General features: G+C 34.5%; 1 protein-coding gene across 1 annotated transcript; it reads left to right on the top strand.

The window, feature by feature from the left end:
- Positions 1–1,130: 1,130 nt before the first annotated feature.
- On the top strand, positions 1,131–18,272 carry LOC126972837 (uncharacterized). The gene is made up of 5 exons (XM_050819929.1): positions 1,131–1,413; positions 2,810–2,979; positions 3,085–3,227; positions 14,094–14,266; positions 17,847–18,272. Exons 1-5 carry the CDS (start codon positions 1,289–1,291, stop codon positions 18,250–18,252), a joined length of 1,017 nt encoding a protein of 338 aa, XP_050675886.1. The 5' UTR covers positions 1,131–1,288; the 3' UTR covers positions 18,253–18,272.
- Positions 18,273–19,025: the final 753 nt, after the last annotated feature.

Here is a 19,025-nt window from a genome sequence, read left to right as displayed (position 1 = left end):
GTAGATAGCTTAGTAAATATGAACTAATTGTATTTATTATTTGCACTTTTAGCAATTTGAATCAACAAATACAATTAGATTTGTGTTATTTATCCCAGAAGTGGGGGTAAGCTCATAAAAAAAAAAGAAATTGTATAAGTACAATTTGTTTTTGATTTTTTTCCAAGGTGAAATCGACACTTATTTACTAAGTACATGTGTTATTTACATAATCGAGATTGTATTTTTAAGTTTGTGTAGGTATACAGGTTAGTGTTTTTTTAACATAAAACAAGATGCGCAATATTGAATTTAAAGTTCAGTTCAATTCAACTGAAATAAAAAATGTTCGTAAAAATGACCGTACCTTTTCAAAGGTGGAGCCAACGAAATCGTCGGCCGCGTGCATCGCTCCAGTGGTACAATGTCCAATGTACGTTGTCTATACAGATTACAGAGAGTTTAGTCTTTCTAAATTTATTTCAATATTTATTTTGTTTGAAAATTTCACTTTTAAGTTTAACTTAAAAGTTTTTTATTAAATAATTATTTTTGTGTTACTTCTTTGCACAAGTATTCCGTAAAATTTTATTTATTTCATAGATATGCGATCCAGAGTGTATGAAATTCTTTCCCATTTTGATGAATTTTAAGCTGTAAACAGGTAGATAGCAAATAAGAATTCAATTCGAAAAATTTTCTATCCTTTCCTTATCCTCTCCAAAATCTCGTAAATAAGTCTATACCCTCGTTTTTTAAAAAAAAAAACTTGTCAATAGCTCAAATGCTCAACGCGCCAATAAACGAACAACAAAAAGAAGAAGAAGAAGACTGGTAGTTTTAATAAGATCATTTTTATTTTTTTTACACATTCACAGAATTTAGTGGTCTTATTTCAGAAGCAGTTCCTGAATCAGTCACTGTCTTAATAAATATTAATTATGAAGAAAATATTATAATATTTCAGTTATTAGAAATCGTAAAAAGAGAAAAATCAATTGTAACTGCGGCGACATTGTAATGTGCAAGGCGTATCAATTACTATCAGCTGAACGTTCTGCTCGTCTCGTCCCTTATTTTCATAAAAAAATATCTCGGAAATGTCATTTTGACAGTGACATTTCTTTGCTTACATTTTTGATCTCGAATTACAATTCCGCATAGCAATTCTGACTTTGAACTGAACGTAGTGTTTAAATTCTTTTTGCTTTGAACCGAAATAAACAAACACCCAGGTCCCAGGACCCAGACCCAATCATAGAATAAATATCAAAGTTTAAGATTACAATTTACGGTGTGAAATAAAGTAATGCAAGAAAATAATATTATGATAGATTCGATTCGAGAAAATAATCGTAATTTTCTACAATTTAAACGCCAAATACACCGAGATGAATCTAAAGATACTAACCGATCTATCACAAAACCGGACAGGTATAATAATAACAAATAACACAATTATGCACTAAGAATTTATTAGATTATTTATTAAACTAAGTTGTTAGGTTAAGGAATCCATAAAATATGTGGCTTATATGATCAAGAATAACAATACAATATTTTGTATAACTTGTACCTTTTAATCAGACAACTGAAAAATATTCAAAATTTTTGATTTAAATATAAAAAAAACTATTTTAGATTCTTTATATAATAATTAATCTTGATATGCAATGTATCTTATTGTAAATATAGACTAACACAATTCTGTATCCTTATTATGTGTATTTAATGTTTACCAATATATTATCTATATCTCATTTTTTATACTAATGTACCTTGTGCCACCTTTAATATAAGTATTGTGTTTATTTGCTTAAAATTTATAATATGATTTACTTAATATTAATTATAAATATTTATTTATAATTCTATTTTATAACTCTATAAATTTACAACATGTACATGAAAAAAAAAATTACAATGGGAAAACTACAACACCTGTTTACTCCAAATGTCACGAGGGGCTGCTGAAAACCAGTATTGTGTTGGTGTCTTCTGCACTGACCAACAATATACAGAGTCAGCTCCTTTTAGCAGGGAATCAAGCGCCACACAGTTATTTAATATTTTGTTTTTGTTTATATTTTAATAATTTTTGTTACATTTAATTTAATTTTTTATTACTTTAAGATTTATACTGTAAATTGAAGGTTTGTGTTTTACTGTTAATAAAGTGTTTCTATTTCTAATATTACTTACATAAAATAGTATACAAATAGATAAACAGGGATAATACTATTAAGAATAATTTGTCAATAATACAAAATGTATTCTTACCGCCTTATTCATAATAGTCTGCTAACTTAAAGCATTGCTAATTATTCTCACTCTGTCTTCTTCTATTGACCTAAGTCAAAATGAGAAAAAACACTCCTTAGCGGCTGTTTTAAGTTAGCGGACCATTATGAATAAGGGGGTTAGTATACAACATACCAGTCTCTTTTTCTTTCCACAAGAATTTCATTCATTTCATTTCATATTATGTGTACATATAGCGTTCGTCATCTCTGAAATCTGGCAACCAGGACAAGAAGTGTGATAACCTTGGACTTAGGAGCTTAAAACCCGGACATGAAGAACTATATTTTTTTAAGTTATTCCGTAAAATAAAAATAGTGTGAATTGTTGTAAATGTCTTCAATAAATTATTTCTTTCTTTAGCTCACTGTTTTGTGGTGTTGGAGAGTTGGTAGACCCAATTAACCCAGACTAGAATTGAAACTCCACCCGGATGCTCCCCTGAGACCTTCTAAACAAGAACAAATCCGGGGAAACCCGGACGGATGGCAACCTAGTACATAGAATTAAGATTCTTAATAAATTCCAGTATAACGAAGGAAAATGTCACAGCAATTGCAAATACACTAAAAACAAAGTCAACGATACCAGCTCTAGAATTAGTTAAACTTAAAAATGCCTTACTACAAGATCAAAGCAACATAGAAGTGGTACTTAATGTGCATGGAGCCTTGAGAGGCCTGGTGAGAGAGTTAACTGGTATGCATTCATTTTATAAACCTATTGAGCAATTTTTGCATCATGTAATAATTATTATGACTGACAAAAGAAATACAAGAACTAACAAGAATTGTATAATTTCAGGTAATAATATTGTCAATCAATGTATTGCGGCTGGATGTCTATGTAACCTTGCTCTTGGAGATTTTAAAGCTTGTAATAGTATTGTCAAAGCAGCTGGGCCCTACTTGGTGACATCCCTTGATAATATGGCAATGGAACTAGCGGTGAGTTATTTATATTTTATTTCTGTTTCGTGTATGTTAAAAATATGGAAATTAGAACGAGTGGAGCCTCGTGGCACAAGCATTCTTTATATACTTAAAAGGAGGTTCTTGCCACTATTAAGTTAAGAAAAATGTGTTAAAACCAAGAAAGATGTTTTATTTTTATTTATTTATTTTCACAGTCGAAGTTAAAAATATTTTATTGACATAAAATCAAAAGATTGCTCTATTGATTTATTTTAAATACACACTCAATATTGTGTACTTACATGATTCCTTGAAGGCTGTACTAATCTAGAAATTAAATAATATTAAGTTGTAGTAATATTTGAATTGAAAGGTTTCAACAAACTTTAACCTTTTCTACTTTACCAATATGCATGGTAGCAATGTATGATACTGAAGCAGGTTACTTCACTGAATGAAAATTTTTGAAGGTATTGTGTTATTGCAATATTATTTGGTTACATTTTGTATTTTATTTTTATTCTATTCGGAAAACTTAAAGCTAGGTTATTAACAAGTAGGTAAGTATATAATTAAGTACTGAAGGCTAATTACAAATTTTCACTTATAGTTATATAAATAAGATTAAAAATTAAAACAAAGGAATTAAATTAAAGAGGTCAGGAAAGTAACACTTAAAATAAATTAGGTTAATCACATGTATGTTATTAAATAATTGATTATAATGAACGAAAGGTATTGCTTTGCTTGGTTATTTATGCACGTTTAAATAATTTGTCATTTAAAACTTTCTTATGGCCATGTACTGGCGTATTAAAAAACATCAACATCTATTTCATTTGAAAGTGTGTTATAACATCTGCATGCTCGTAACATAAAATTATTTTTTCTATAGTTGCACTTTACGTTAGGGACATGTGAACAATTGGGCCTTCTAAGGGTGAAACAAGAAGTCTTAAGTCCAATCTGACCCAATAGTTCCGGACTATCAACTGTGCCATTTTCTATACTGATCAAATAGGCTAGATCTGTGATATGTATATTGCTACACTCTTGTTATTCTCTTAAGATGGGGATCCAACTAGAGTTCCCGTGGTGGTTAAATATAACTTTTGTATTATATTTCACCTTATAGCTTAAAATACTATGCTAAGATAACACTCCTGCAGGAGTTTATTGCGGTCTAGTTTTTTTCTCTGTTCCATTTCCAATCAATGTGCTCACTTTTCAGAGTGTCATTTTTTAGCTGGGGAATGTAAATAATGTATTGGAGTGGGCAGAGATTGAATTGTTCCGATGAATGTTGATGTTAGTTATTTCTTCTCGCACTGTAAACATTTCCAGGATCTCAGGATTTATCATTTGTCACATACCAAGGGACATTACTGTTTGTTTGGAGGATTGTGTTCTGCATTCATAGAATTAAGATATTAGAAGCACTAACATGGGTTAGTGCTTCTAATAATAAGGTATGGACCTTACATCCATACAAGTTACAGTACTGTCTGTCACAGCCAATTTACCCCGAATTGACTGGTCCAAATCAGGTAAAATGTGCAAAGGAAATAAATATTTTTATTAAATAAGCCTCAATTTCGAAAGATATATTATAAAATTTAAAAAAGAAGCTTTGCAAGTGTTACTCTGCCATATATCAAATTAATGATGCAAGGCTAATTATGAATATCTATAATATATTTATGATTGTTTGTAAAGTAAATGGTTTTGACTTTATTCATGAAAAAATATGAATAAATTGACCATCCCCCGCTGAAATCTCCGAAACTACTGATCTAACCAACCAGAGATACACCAGGCTGTATTTCAAAATTTTTGATACAGTTTTTTGGTAGTTGGTCTATTTGTTCTGTTGCAACATTAACCTGAGATCTTCTGTAGCTCTGCAAATAAAACATCTTTAAATAGACTAATTCAACGCGAAACTCTGAAGTCATCACTATAACAGCCCTTTTTGTTTGTAGAGGATAGCTGTTTGCTCCCCTACTTTTGTAAATTTGGATTTATGTAGTGGAGTAGGTGCTTATTCAACATGCTTTCTGTATGAGTGTAGTTATATATTTAAGCTTAATCTTTATCTTCAGGTGTTTTAATTGCCATTTTCATATTTATTGATTCCTCAATATGTAATTTAAATAGATGGTCATGACGCAAAGATCACAGTCTGTGCTCTGGAGAACTATTGATGAATATATCAAATCAAATCAAGTCATTTAATTGCATAGATTGAGTGGGTACATTGCTGTTACATTATAATCATAGGTGCTAACAATCTGCCGGGTAGGCATGCAAAAATAATATTTTACAATTCTTACTCTAAGTTTACCGTGAAAAACATACAACATAAAAACCAAATTATTCATAAAAGTCTATCCACCATAATATTATAAAAATGTGAAAAATAAAAATTTGCTTACTAAAAATGTTAATTTGAAATATCTGAATTAACTTATTCTAATGACTATATATTCATGTCTGTTAAATACTCTTTAACTGTCTTCGTCATTAAAAATTCTTTAATTTTATTTTTAAAAGAGTTAATATTTAAGTTTTGGTCCTCTTATGATGCTGGTAGTTTATTATATAGCTGCGGAGCTATATTAAATATACTATTACCAAAAAGTGCCGTTGTATGCTGCGTGAAACATATTTTATTTTTTCTGCGTTTACTATCAGAGTAACTAAATAGTTGATCATTTGTTCTAATGAATACTTATGAATACTACTATACTTACGAATAAATATTTACAAAATGAGTGTAAACTAGGGAGAGGAGACATTTAACGGAGGTTGGACGGGGGACTTCAGCGGGTATATAATTGTGCAGAGAAGATTGCATTAAGGGACAACTAAAGAATAAATGATCCATGTTTCCCTCATCAAGGCCACAATCACATAGAGAGTGATCCCTAATTCTAAGTTTAGCTAGAAAGACTGGAGTGCAGGCATGGTTTAAACGTAAGCGGCATATAGTTGAGATTATTGTTTTATTATGAATCCTACATTTTGAGAACCAAGGTTTTTGAGGAATTTCTGGTTGGAGTTCTCGATAAAATTTGCCTTTTAAAGTTTTGGAAACTTGCCAAATGTTTGACCAACTCTCATACATCTTGGGTTTCAGGGTAGAGCACAAGTCATGAGTGAATATTTCAGAATACTGAAAGGAACCTGAATGAGCAGCTGATCTAGCACAGGCATCTGCATTTTCATTACCAGAGATGCCCATGTGACCTGGAATCCAAGCTAGAACTATGTTAATTTTGAGTTCATAGCACTCTTTCAAAGTTTCTCTTATTTTGAGAATGATGGGAAACTGACTTTTTGACTTAAACGGATTTGAGAGAATTGATTGGAGGCAACTTTTAGAGTCTGAAAGGATAATAGAATTGTTCATGTTGTGAGACTTAACAAATAGAATAGCTTCAAGAATGGCGATTGATTCCCCTGTAAACACAGAAGTGGTAGATGGGCAGCTATAACTCAGTATAATTCTTGTTGAGGGAATCCATACTGCAGCCCCAACCGGACTCATGTCTGTTTTTGAAGCATCCGTGTAGATTTTATACCAATGTCGAAAATCTGAGTCCATTATATGAGAAAAAGTTTTATTTGCTTCTATAGAAAACTTATCAACACCTAAGTCTAAAATTACTGAGGGTTGGAAAGTAAGAGCATTGAAAGGCATAGAAAATAAAGGCAATTAAGAATATTGAAAGAGAGGGTTAGAGAGCTGAGAAAATAAAAGGTAACTATTTATAACGCAAGGTCTTTTGTCTTCAGGTACAATATTATTATCATTGTATAAAACAGCTAATTGTTCTAATTTTTGGAGTAAGGGATGAGCTCGGCAGCCAGCTAGTTTAAAGAAAAAATTATTGGCAAGGAATTGTCTACGTAGTGAGAGGGGAGGATCCACACATTCTACTTGCATTGCATTAATAGGGCTGGATTTCATAGCTCCCAATACTATACGTAAACATTTAGCCTGAATTCTGTCCAATTTATTTAGACCTGCTTTGTTTGCTGGGATTAAGAAAATAGTGCCATAATCTAAATGAGTGCGAATTATGGCATTGTATAGTAATTTTTGAGTGACGGGGTGAGCTCCCCACCAGACACCAGACAATGAGCGAAGAATATTAATATTTTTCTCACATTTCTGTGAGACATAATGAAAATGATTGACGCCAGATAATTTGTGATCCAACCAAATACCCAAAAACTTAACATTATTTACAATTGGTAGATCAACATCATAAATTTTAATTTTAATAGGTGGAAGAATTCTTTTATTTGTAAATAAAACTACCTTACTTTTAGATGTTGATAGAGACAGTCCATGTTGTGTTAAATATTCAGAAAGATAATCTCTTGATTGAATGCTCTTGCATTATTTAAATGATTAGATGAATCTTGTATAGACTTGTCAGAAGAATACAGGACAATGTCATCTGCATATTGCAGTATCTGACAGAAAGGTGTAACAGTACTGTTGAGGTCATGGCTATACAGATTATAAAGAAGGGGACTAAGGACTGAGCCTTGAGGTAAACCTTTCCAAACTGACTTAGGAGGGAGGTAAGAGGATGGACCTTTAATAGTGATGGATCTCTCCATTAACATGTTACATATGAAACGGGATAACTTCACGGGGATACTCAGCTGGTTGAGTTTACTCCTGAGTAGAGGAAGTGAAACGTTATCATATGCAGATTCTATGTCAAGAAAAACTCCCACAAGGTGTTCTTTTCTGAGGAGTGCTATTCTAATGTCAGTTGTGAGGATACCTAAGCTGTCTAAGGAGCTCTTGCCCTTTCTGAAACCATACTGGGAGTTGGAAAGGAGATTATTGTTTTCAACAAACCACTCAAGTCTTTGTTTAATCATGATTTCAGAAACTTTTGCAAGAGCAGAAGAGAGGGCAATTGGCCTATAGCTGGTAGCTTCAGATGGATTCTGACCAGGTTTAAGTAATGGAATAATTACCTGAAAAATCAGGTATCAAGTGGAGGGATGGAACCGAGATCAAAAAGGTTATTGATTATGCTAAGATAATATTCCTTGGATGTAGATGATGAATTTTTAATGAAAGAGTATGGGATTCCATCTACCCCAGGAGCAGAGTCAACTAGGCCATCCAGAGCAAGAAGAAGTTCAGAGAATGAGAAGGGGGACTCTAAACTGTGAGTTGAGGCAAGAGGGATTGGGGGGGATGGAAAATAGTCCATATTTGTAACTGAAGGGGGGGACATCCTATCTGAAAAGGAATCAACCCATACAGAAGGATCCACATTAAAATCACACACTTGATCACAAAATGAACCTCTAATTTTTTTAATTTGTTTCCATACAGTTGAGGATGGAGTGCTTGGTTTTAAATTCTGGCAAAAATTAATCCAACCTTGTTTTTTCTTTTTTCTAAATTAATTGGTAGCCTTCGCCGCCACTATTTTATAATAAATAAAGTTTGACACGGACATGTTTCTATTGTAAATTAATTCAGCTAATTTCCTTTCTTTAGCAGCAGCAGTGCACTCAGAGTCCCACCAAGGAGTTGAAATCTTATTTAAAACAGGTTTTTTTAAAGAGAAGTTGTTGTCAGCACATGTAATCATGGCATTAGCTAATTTATTATAATTATCTTCTGCATTAAAATGGTTAGTGACTGGAAACTCAGCAATTTTTTTATCAAGACAAGAAGAATATTTAGGCCAATTTGTTCTTTTAATCTATATTTAGGAGATGGGGAAAAATTTTGGGGTGGAATTACTTTGTCAGGGATAGAAATGATTATAGGAAAATGGTCACTACCATGGGAATTATGTAAGATGTTCCAAGAAAGGAGAGGAGCCAGACACGGAGAACATAAGGTGAGATCAACCGCTCTCTTGGGATTTTGAGAAGGTGAACCCTTCGGGTTGGAGAGCCATCCTTGCAGAGATTGATTTCATCAAATACATCCAACAGGGAAAGGGCAAAATAGTCAGTGTGACTTGAACCCCATGAAGGATGATGAGCATTAAAGTCTCCCATAATAATAATAGGAGGGGAAATAGACGATAACAAAAGGAGAATATCTGCAATCATAGTTGATTGCGGATGGGGCACATAGATTGATACTAAGGAGAAGTTCATTACCTTTGCTGCAACAATGTTTATACCAGGATGGGGATTAGGAAGGATAATTGGGGAAAAGGGAAGGGTGCGTCTTATAAATAAGGCGCAACCCGCACCAACACTGTCTGCTCTATCATCCCTAAGGCACATATAGCCGGGGACCCTGAAGTGAGTTCCAGGGACCAGCCATGTCTCAGATATGGCGATGGCAGAAGGAAGATATTTATTAATTAGGTGTATAAGGCTGGGTTTTTTAGGACGTAGGCTTCTGGTGTTCCATTGAAGAATGGACACTGGGGCCATGAATTTTACCAATAGATAAGATTTGTGATAGTTAATGGGCAACGTTGGACGGTAGGCTAAGATTGTTCTTGGTAATCAAAGAGAGTAAGATTGACAGGAGGGCCTCCAAGAGGTTATCATCCTGTGTTGATGAAGAAGAAGAAACTTGGTGGTTTAGGGCAGAGCCATTTGGGAAGGCTGAAGGTACATCAGCAATGATAGCTTGGTGAGCAGCTCGATCGTAAGGTTTACTCAATAAGGGTTTGGAACGTGGAGAAGAAAATACAGTTTTCTTATAGCTGACTGTGGGAGAAGGAGTGGGTGTCTGGCTCATGTGTGCTGAGGAGTAGTTATGGGATACAGAGGGGTTACGGAGAATTTCTGAGTATGGCCTCATCACCTTTGGGCAACGATTTGAGGCCTCCTCATAGGAAATGTTCTCTTGGGACATAATAATTTTAATTGTTTTTTGTCTGCCCAGTTCAGGGCATTCCTTGTTTGTGGCAAAGTGTTGTCCTGAACAGTTAATACAGATAGCATCCTTTTCAGTTGTATCACATGAGCTACTAGCATGAGCTTGAGTACATTTGTAACATCTTGGGTTAGATCTGCATACAGTTTTGATGTGACCAAATCGGCAGCAGTTAAGGCATTGGATTGTAGGGAAAAGGTAGGTTTCAACAGGGAGGGAATTATGGAAGAGGAATATTTTTTCAGGAAGCACTTGACCATGGAAAGTTATTACAATTGTTTGAGTAGGTAACCAAGTAACTTTACCTTCCTCTATGACCTTTCTGTTGAATCTGCGAGCCTTTAAAATCTTACCACAACCAGTGGGAAGACTGACAGACTCCACAAACTCGTTCATAGATAAGTCCACAGGAACCCGGTGGACTATACCCATGTTGAAGTTTGGGATTGTTGCTGTATATTTATTGGCAGATAATACAGGGTTATCTAAAAATTTGTTTGCATCACCAGACGATTTGAATGTAACAGCTATTTTATTCCTACCGATTTTTTTTATGCCGTCAGGGCAATTATTTGGAATTTTATGTCTATGCAGTAGTTGACCGAATTTCATGGGCTTTATAGTTTGGCCTGAGGTAGGGTCCTCCTCGATACGAGAAACATGGATAATAAATGGACCTTTATCAAAATCCGTATATTGTTTAAAACCAATAACTAAACTTGGGTCACAAAATACATTCTGAATGGACGCCGAAGCCAGATCCGTATCAGTTATAGTTTTTTTTGCAGCGTTTTCTTCTGAGCTGCTTGTATGTATACGCCGTTTTGACCCGGCGAGTGTGGGGATATCCGGAGGGTCCGGAGGTTCCGGGGGAGAAATCTCCATTATTAAACGGTTAGTATAATGTAAAAGGGGTGACTATGTCAATTGTTAATGACTAAGTACTTAATCTTACCAAAATAAAAGCAATCCACCACCAATGAGAGAAAGGTAAACTCCTGTAATCAAAATAACAATAGGCTACGGTAGTTTTGTCAAGATTTATGATTAAATTGTTACATGTCAACCAGTTTATAATATTGCCTATAGTATTATTAATGTCACTTTCAAAAGAATTTAAATTTTCACCTATAAATATCACTGTGCTGTCGTCAGCAAATAAAATCATCTCATAGTTGGTTACCGTAGGGAAATCTATATATGTTATGAACAACAATGGACCTAATATAAGTATATTAGCTGCGGTACTCCAGTGGTTACGGTTTTTGACTCCGATATATATGATGTTTCTGTTTTATCATGCCGTACTAACCTCGCTATTTGTTTCATTTGTTGCCTCCCCGTTAGATATGATTTTAGAAGTGAAGGCTGTTTCCTCTAACCCCGTACACGCTTAGCTTATTTAATAATATTTGATGGTCGACATAGTCAAATGCCTTAGTGAGGTCCATATAAAGTACGCATACATGCTTTCTTTTATCTACATTAGTAATGACTTACTTCAAGAAATTGTATATTGCTAAATTAATTGATTTATTTTTTCTAAAGCCTTTTTGCTTTTCGGTTAATATTTAATTCTTTTCAAAATAATCGTTTAAGTTATTACAAATATACTTTTATATTATTTTTGAGAAAATTGGTATAAGTGTAACTGGTCTATAACAGTCCATGTCTTCCCTATCTTGTTTTTAAAGAGTGGCTTCACAATTGAAGTTTTTAAATTATCTGGATATACACCATTCTCTACACATAGATTTGTAATATGACACAAAACTGGCGATATTATATCAGATGCATATTTTACTGCTTTGGTACAAATTTCATCAAACCCAGTGCTATTTGTATTTTTTAGTGTTTTTATGATATTATTTATTTGAGTAGGCGATGATGGTTTCATAAAAATTGAATTCGGCTTGTTCCAGTTAGCGTTTGCTCTTTCATTAGTTGTTGACAAAATTTTACTAAGAAAATGTTCATTAAAAGCTTGTGCAATCTCTAAGGGGTCACTTATTATTTCGTTGCCTTTTTTAATACGTTCAATTTTCTAATTATTGAGTTTTAATCTGTTTTCATTTATTATGTCCCATGTAGTCTTAAATTTGTTATACGAATTTCTTATTTTATAATCATTTTGGGATTTTTGTGTTAGTTTGATGATATTTTTTAAACGCTTTCCATACACTTTGTAATTTTGTTTATTTTTATTATTAGGTTTTTTTCTATATTTCCATAGTAACTCTCGTTTCCTTTTGCAACATTGTCTTATTCCTTTTGATATCCACTTTAGTTTTCTAATTGACTGTATTTTTATTTATATATAAAGAAATCCAAGCTAGAAAAAAAAATATATACATTGTAGACTGCGGATACAAGTGAAAACTCAGAACTTTTGGTATTAAAATTTGAAATTTCATACAATGTTTAAATGAATTAAATTATTTTTTTCAATTTATTTTTTTAACTTATTTTCTATAATATAATAATATAAATCAAACAAAAACACTATTTCAACAATGCACAAGTATATAGTATATATTTATTTATTTATTGGAACACCAACAATAGGTATACATGACATTTGCTTACACATTATTAAGATTCTATATAGTCTAGTATATCTATTACTTAAAGGCATTCACAGCATTTCATAATAGATATTTACAATAGGCAAAAACAAGACTTAAAAATTAAAACAAAATACTAGTAAATTAAATTAAACTTATTACAAAATATGATAGAAATTAACAATTTATGAATCTACAAGAGAATCTTATGACAATATTAAGCAATTGCAAGTAATTTTCGTTTGAGATCCGCTAAATTGTCGTTGAAGAGATCTAAATCAGCATTATTTAAAATTATAGAGTTATATGTGGAACAAATCCTATAGATAGGTGCATTCCGTCCAATATTAGTTCTCGTAACCGGTAAATAGAAAAAAATTGTTTTATTTCGAGTATTACGTTGAGGTACTTGAAATGTTATACAATTTAATATGTCCACAGAATCTATTTTATTGTTTACAATTTTGTACAGATATGTAATGTCAAGCATACGCCGACGAGCTGCTAATTTTTGTACATTGAAGAATTGTAATATAATGTAATATATTATACATTGTACTTTTCACAAAATCCATTCAATTTTACATATACGTCAGCAGTATAGCTACAGGTATACTGCTATAAGCATTTCGGTGACGTGAACTCGCAAGATCCAAAAACTGTCTAACTATATATAGCATGTCGGAAAAGCGCCCAACGCGAATAATATCCCTATGTTGAAAACTAAACAGTCTCTCAAAGAAAAATTTAAAGAAATAAATATTATGAGTGTTCATTGTCACTACATTTATGAAAATTTAATATACGTTCTCAAAAATAGTCACCTTTTCGCTCTTAATAGTGATTTTCATTATTATAACACTAGAAATAAGGGATTGCTTGTAACTAATTCTAGTAGGCTTCATAAGATACATAATAGCTTTAAGGGTAAATGTATACACTTTTATAATAAAGTCCCAGCCACTGTTCAGGCATTATATATAAATAAATTTAAATGTTTTATAAGAAAAAATGGCCCTGTCGTAAATCCTATTACTCCGCTGCTGAATAAATGATCGGACAGCCTGGGACTAGATTGTGATTAAATTATAGCGATAGAAATGACTGTACAATATTGTATATTTTTATTGAAAAGAGCGCAACAAAGAATGCTGGGAGAGTTTCTTGCGCCGCTTCTTCTCTCTCAGAGCGCCATTTGTTTCCGAAGCGCTAGTAGTATCTAGTAGTTATTAGAAATGACATCAAAAAGAATTCTAAAGGAATCAATTTTGAGAAAATAAATGCCTTTTATGCCTTTAAACAGCACGTAAAACAACGATAAAGAATGAACTGAATTGGGTCGTACTTAAAAATATTTATAACATTACCCCCTATAGGTTTTATTCTTTATTATAATGCTAATGAATTTCTAGGTTATTTTATGCTGATTTGGCCTCAATTTCACAGGTGACTTCTGCGTGGACATTAGGAAACTTAGCGTCACATAGAAAGGTGTGTGAGGTGCTTGTGTTGCAAGGTGCACTGGCCAAGCTTTGTGAGCGCCGCACTGGGACGGAGTTGCAACGTGCGTGTGTATACGCACTGTTGCATTATGTTTACGCACTTGGAGAGAGTTTGAGGTGAGCAGCAGGGGAGCATCTTTAGATAATTGTATCTCACACACACTGGATGCCGGCTAGATTGTGGGTACCACAACGGCGCATATTTCTCCGTGAAGCAGTAATGTCTAAGCAGTGCTATGTTTCGGTCTGAAGGGCGCCGCAGCTAGTGAAATTACTGGGCAAATGAGACTTGACATCTTATGTCCCAAGGACGTCTGTAAAGCTAGAAAGGTCAAGTCGGCAGAATCACTCGTCTTATATCTCAAAATTTAGTGCTCATTTAGTGCTAATTTAGTGCTGATAACAGATATTTGGTGCTGTGATAGGGGAACTAAAAATGAGAACACTGCTAACTTTTCATTAAGCTAGCAGTGTACCATCGTGACTATAAAGGTCAAGTCGGCAGAATCACTCGTCTTATATCTCAAATTTAGTGCTCATTTAGTGCTAATTTAGTGCTGATAACAGATATTTGGTGCTGTGATAGGGGAACTAAAAATGAGAACACTGCTAACTTTTCATTAAGCTAGCAGTGTACCATCGTGACTATAAAGGTCAAGTCGGCAGAATCACTCGTCTTATATCTCAAATTTAGTGCTCATTTAGTGCTAATTTAGTGCTGATAACAGATATTTGGTGCTGTGATAGGGGAACTAAAAATGAGAACACTGCTAACTTTTCATTAAGCTAGCAGTGTACCATCGTGACTATAAAGGTCAAGTCGGCAGAATCACTCGTCTTATATCTCAAATTTAGTGCTCATTTAGTGCTGATAACAGATATTTGGTGCTGTGATAGGGGAACTAAAAATGAGAACACTGCTAACTTTTCATTAAGCTAGCAGTGTACTATCGTGACTATAAAGGTCAAGTCGACAGAATCACTCGTCTTATATCTCAAATTTAGTGCTAATTTAGTGCTGATAACAGATATTTGGTGCTGTGATAGGGGAACTAAAAATGGGAACACTGCTAACTTTTCATTAAGCTAGCAGTGTACCATCGTGACTAGAAAGGTCAAGTCGGCAGGATGTCTCGTTTTATATCTCAAAATTTAGTGCTCATTTAGTGCTGATAACAGATATTTGGTGCTGTGATAGGGGGGCTAAAATGAGAACACTGCTAACTTTTCATTAAGCTAGCAGTGTACCATTCGTGACTAAAAAGGTCAAGTCGGCAGAATCACTCGTTTTATATCTCAAAACTTAGTGCTCATTTAGTGCTAATTTAGTGCTGATAACAGATATTTGGTGCTGTGATAGGGGGACTAAAAATGAGAACAGTGCTAACTTTTCAGTGATAGGGGTATCACAGCACCCAATATCTGTTATCAGCACTAAATTAGCACTAAATGAGCACTAAATTTTGAGATATAAGACGACTGATTCTGCCGACTTGACCTTTCTAGCTTTACAGACGTGTCCCAAGGTGATGAGCGCAGTTGTAGTGCCGCTCAGAACTTTTCAGCAATTATGAGTGGCACTGCATTGTAATGGGCAGGGCGTATCAATTACCATCAGCTGAATGTCATGCTCGTCCCGTCCCTTATTTTTTCAACATTAATAATTCAATCAATATCATACAAGAATAAACAATACTTTGACAATAGTTATTTTAGAATCCTGAGCCTAGTGTGGGATTCAAAGGCACAAGAAAAAGAAAAATTTGAATTCATGTGACAAATACAACTTCTCACTAGCGAAAAAATACAAGATGTAGGAATAATATTCATTACAAAATATGACGAAGTATAAAGCTCACTGAGTGAGTTAAAACAACATTGCTTGGTTTAATGCAGCTCCATTTTTGAGCTAGAGAGGTAAAAGGTAAAAAAAGGCTCTACAAAGCGCAGGTCCGGCCACACATGGAGTATTGCTGTCATCTCTGATCTGGCGCACACCAGTATCAGTTAGATCCATTTGACCGCGTGCAACACAGAGCAGCTCGAATTGTCGAGGACCCAGTGCTCTGTTAACGGCTGGATCACTTAGCGTTGCGTAGAGACGTCGCTTCATTGTGTGCCTTCTACCGCATTTATCACGGGGAGTGTTCCGAAGATCTGTTTCATCTGATTCCTTCCGCCGATTTCCACCATCGCACGACACGCCACAAGTTAGGATATCATCCCCACCATTTGAATGTCATGGCGGTCACTGCGGTTTTCAAGGAGCTTTCTTCCAGGTTCTACACAGCTGTGGAATGAACTTCCTTGTGCCGTGTTTCTGGGAGGATATGACATGGGTACCTTCAAAAAAGTGCGTACACCTTCCTTAAAGGCTAGCAACGCTCCTCTGGTGTTGCAAGAGAATTTGAGCGGCGGTGATCACTTAACACCAAGTGACCCGTACGCCCGTTTGTACTCCTTTTCCAAAAAAAAAGATATATTTCGAGGTTCTATTTGCGCAGTCCATTTTTAGCTGACAACTAAAGTTATCTTCAAACAGTGTCAGTTAAATTCTTCTTAGTCGGAAACTCTTGTCTGAGTGGTCGTAGTTGCGCTGACGAGGTACACGGTGGGGTGAACGGTGGGTCGATATCCTTTCTGAAGGTAGATCTCCTGGTGATGTGCTTCCATTTCTGACGCTTAGAGGCGTTGCGAGTACACTGGACCATGGTGGACTCAGTAGCAGTAGCCTTTGTGATGGCGTCTATCCAGCGGGTTGGCGATCGACCGTGTGCTCTCTTGCCTTCCACCTGGCCCTGCACTACCAGTCTCTCCATCGAGTTCTCATTTCTAGAGACGTGACCAAAAAACTTCAGTATTCTTAGTTGCACAATTGACGACTGTCAATTAAATATGCGTGAACAATGGAACTGCACGAGAACGCAAGGTTATAGAAACTTTATAAATGCTACTTCATCGCAGGACGACCATCATCTATTATTACACGTAATATAAGAGACGAGACGAGCTGGACGTTCATCTGATGATAAATGATACGTCCTGCCCATTACAATGCAGTGCCGCTCAGGATTCTTGAAAATCCCAAATACTCTGAGCGGCACTGCAATTGCGCTCGTCACCTTGAGACATAAGATGCTCAGTCTCATTTGCTCAGTAATTTCACGATGCCCTTCAGACCGAAACATTACAATAATGTGTAAACATTACTGTTGCACGGCAGAAAAAGTCGCCGTTATGGTACCCATAATCTAGCGGACACCCTGTGCAAAGAAGCCTCCTACTGGGAAATGCTCTTAGTCGACGATTACGACACCCTTTGGCCTGGGATTTCCCTTTTCTGTTCCCTGTGCTTCCCCGGGGTATAAGTAATACAAGTGCACCACTCGCTGGTTGCCTTTAAGCCATCTATGAGGTTACTTCCAACTGTGACAACCGTTCGAGTGACGTATCGTTGATAAAATCTTGTATGCTTTATTCAACTCTCAGGTTGTGGCTTTATCCACGATACATCACTCGAACGGTTGGAGCTGTTGGATGTGCGCTCGCACGGAACGAGAGGTCGCAGTTTCTAATCCCGTATCATTCATAAAATTTTGTTTTCAAATTTTATTTGTGTAATTGACCCCAGAAGTGAGGGTTATCACTTTAAAAACACAGGAAAATTGATTATATTTAAAAAGTTTATGTTTTTCAGTAAAGACTACGTACAGAAGATAACAAAAACTGCAACAGAATTAGAAATGACAGTGGAGTCAGCACAGCTCCTATTCATGCTGTCATGCCATCAAAACTTCACGGAGTGTGTGACCGAAGACCTTGTATTAAAGTTGATTCAAGGGTTAAATAGATGCATGGAGACATATAAACATAAACATACAGAAACTAATATGGAGCTTGTTTATATTACAAGAAGTCTGGCGAATATGAATACCGACGTGTATAATGTTATTTTGGGATACTTTGTTAGTTATAATATGTGTGAATTGTTTAAGCAAGTGTTATCCGATAACAATAGTTTTGTCGTAGAGTCCATGTTATGGCTATTGGGGAATTTGTATAATTATTGTAGCGATGAAGAATTCTTCTCAATGCTGTTATGAATAAATATTTATTTACAGGATCTGTGTATTTTTATGATACCTTTATTTTGGGTGTGTTTGGCCTCTGCCAAACAAACTAAAATACTCTGTATTTAGATCATGAAATTATATGAACGCATGTCAAAGTTTTGATATTTTACCATACCTTCGGATAGTTTGAGCTTTAAAGTAAAGAGGCAAGAAACTCATTTATAAATAATAACTGCTTCATATTTTTTTATAAATAATACTTGTGAGCGCTGCTTCACCTAAAAAATCTGCAATACTGCTACATGCATTCAAGTATATAAAATTTGAATTCGACCACCCGCGCCACCTATCTCACTAATTTTACTATGTTTCTTCGAATTCGAGCCCTTTATTTGTGTGAAAAGTTTCATTTCAATTGGGCTTACAGTTTTTGAGTTTTGAACATACACATTATATTTCATTGTATGGGTAATAAATGGAGATTTCTTTATAAATTTATTTAGTTATTTTACGATGTATAATAGTGGATCATAAAGATATTTTTATACATTTAGCGAGCATCAACCTTGTATTAAGTGATCACCTCCGCCCACATTCTCTTGCAACACTAGAGGAAGTATCTATAGTTAAGTTGGAATTCAATGTTTTTTGTCATTTTTTTAATAATTAATTACCTACTGTTATTTTTTTATTTTTTTGGGTAGTTTTCTTCGATAACTTTGATTGTGATAAATGGTAAAATGTGAATACATTTTCACAATTTAAATAAATTTTGATGTTCATGTGTAATTTTTTGGCGTAAG

Source organism: Leptidea sinapis, chromosome 27 (assembly GCF_905404315.1).
Source record: "Leptidea sinapis chromosome 27, ilLepSina1.1, whole genome shotgun sequence".
NCBI classification, from domain to species: Eukaryota; Metazoa; Arthropoda; class Insecta; order Lepidoptera; family Pieridae; genus Leptidea; species Leptidea sinapis.
The sequence above is the reverse complement of the archived record's forward strand: the minus strand, read 5'-3'. Positions and strand labels throughout refer to the sequence as shown.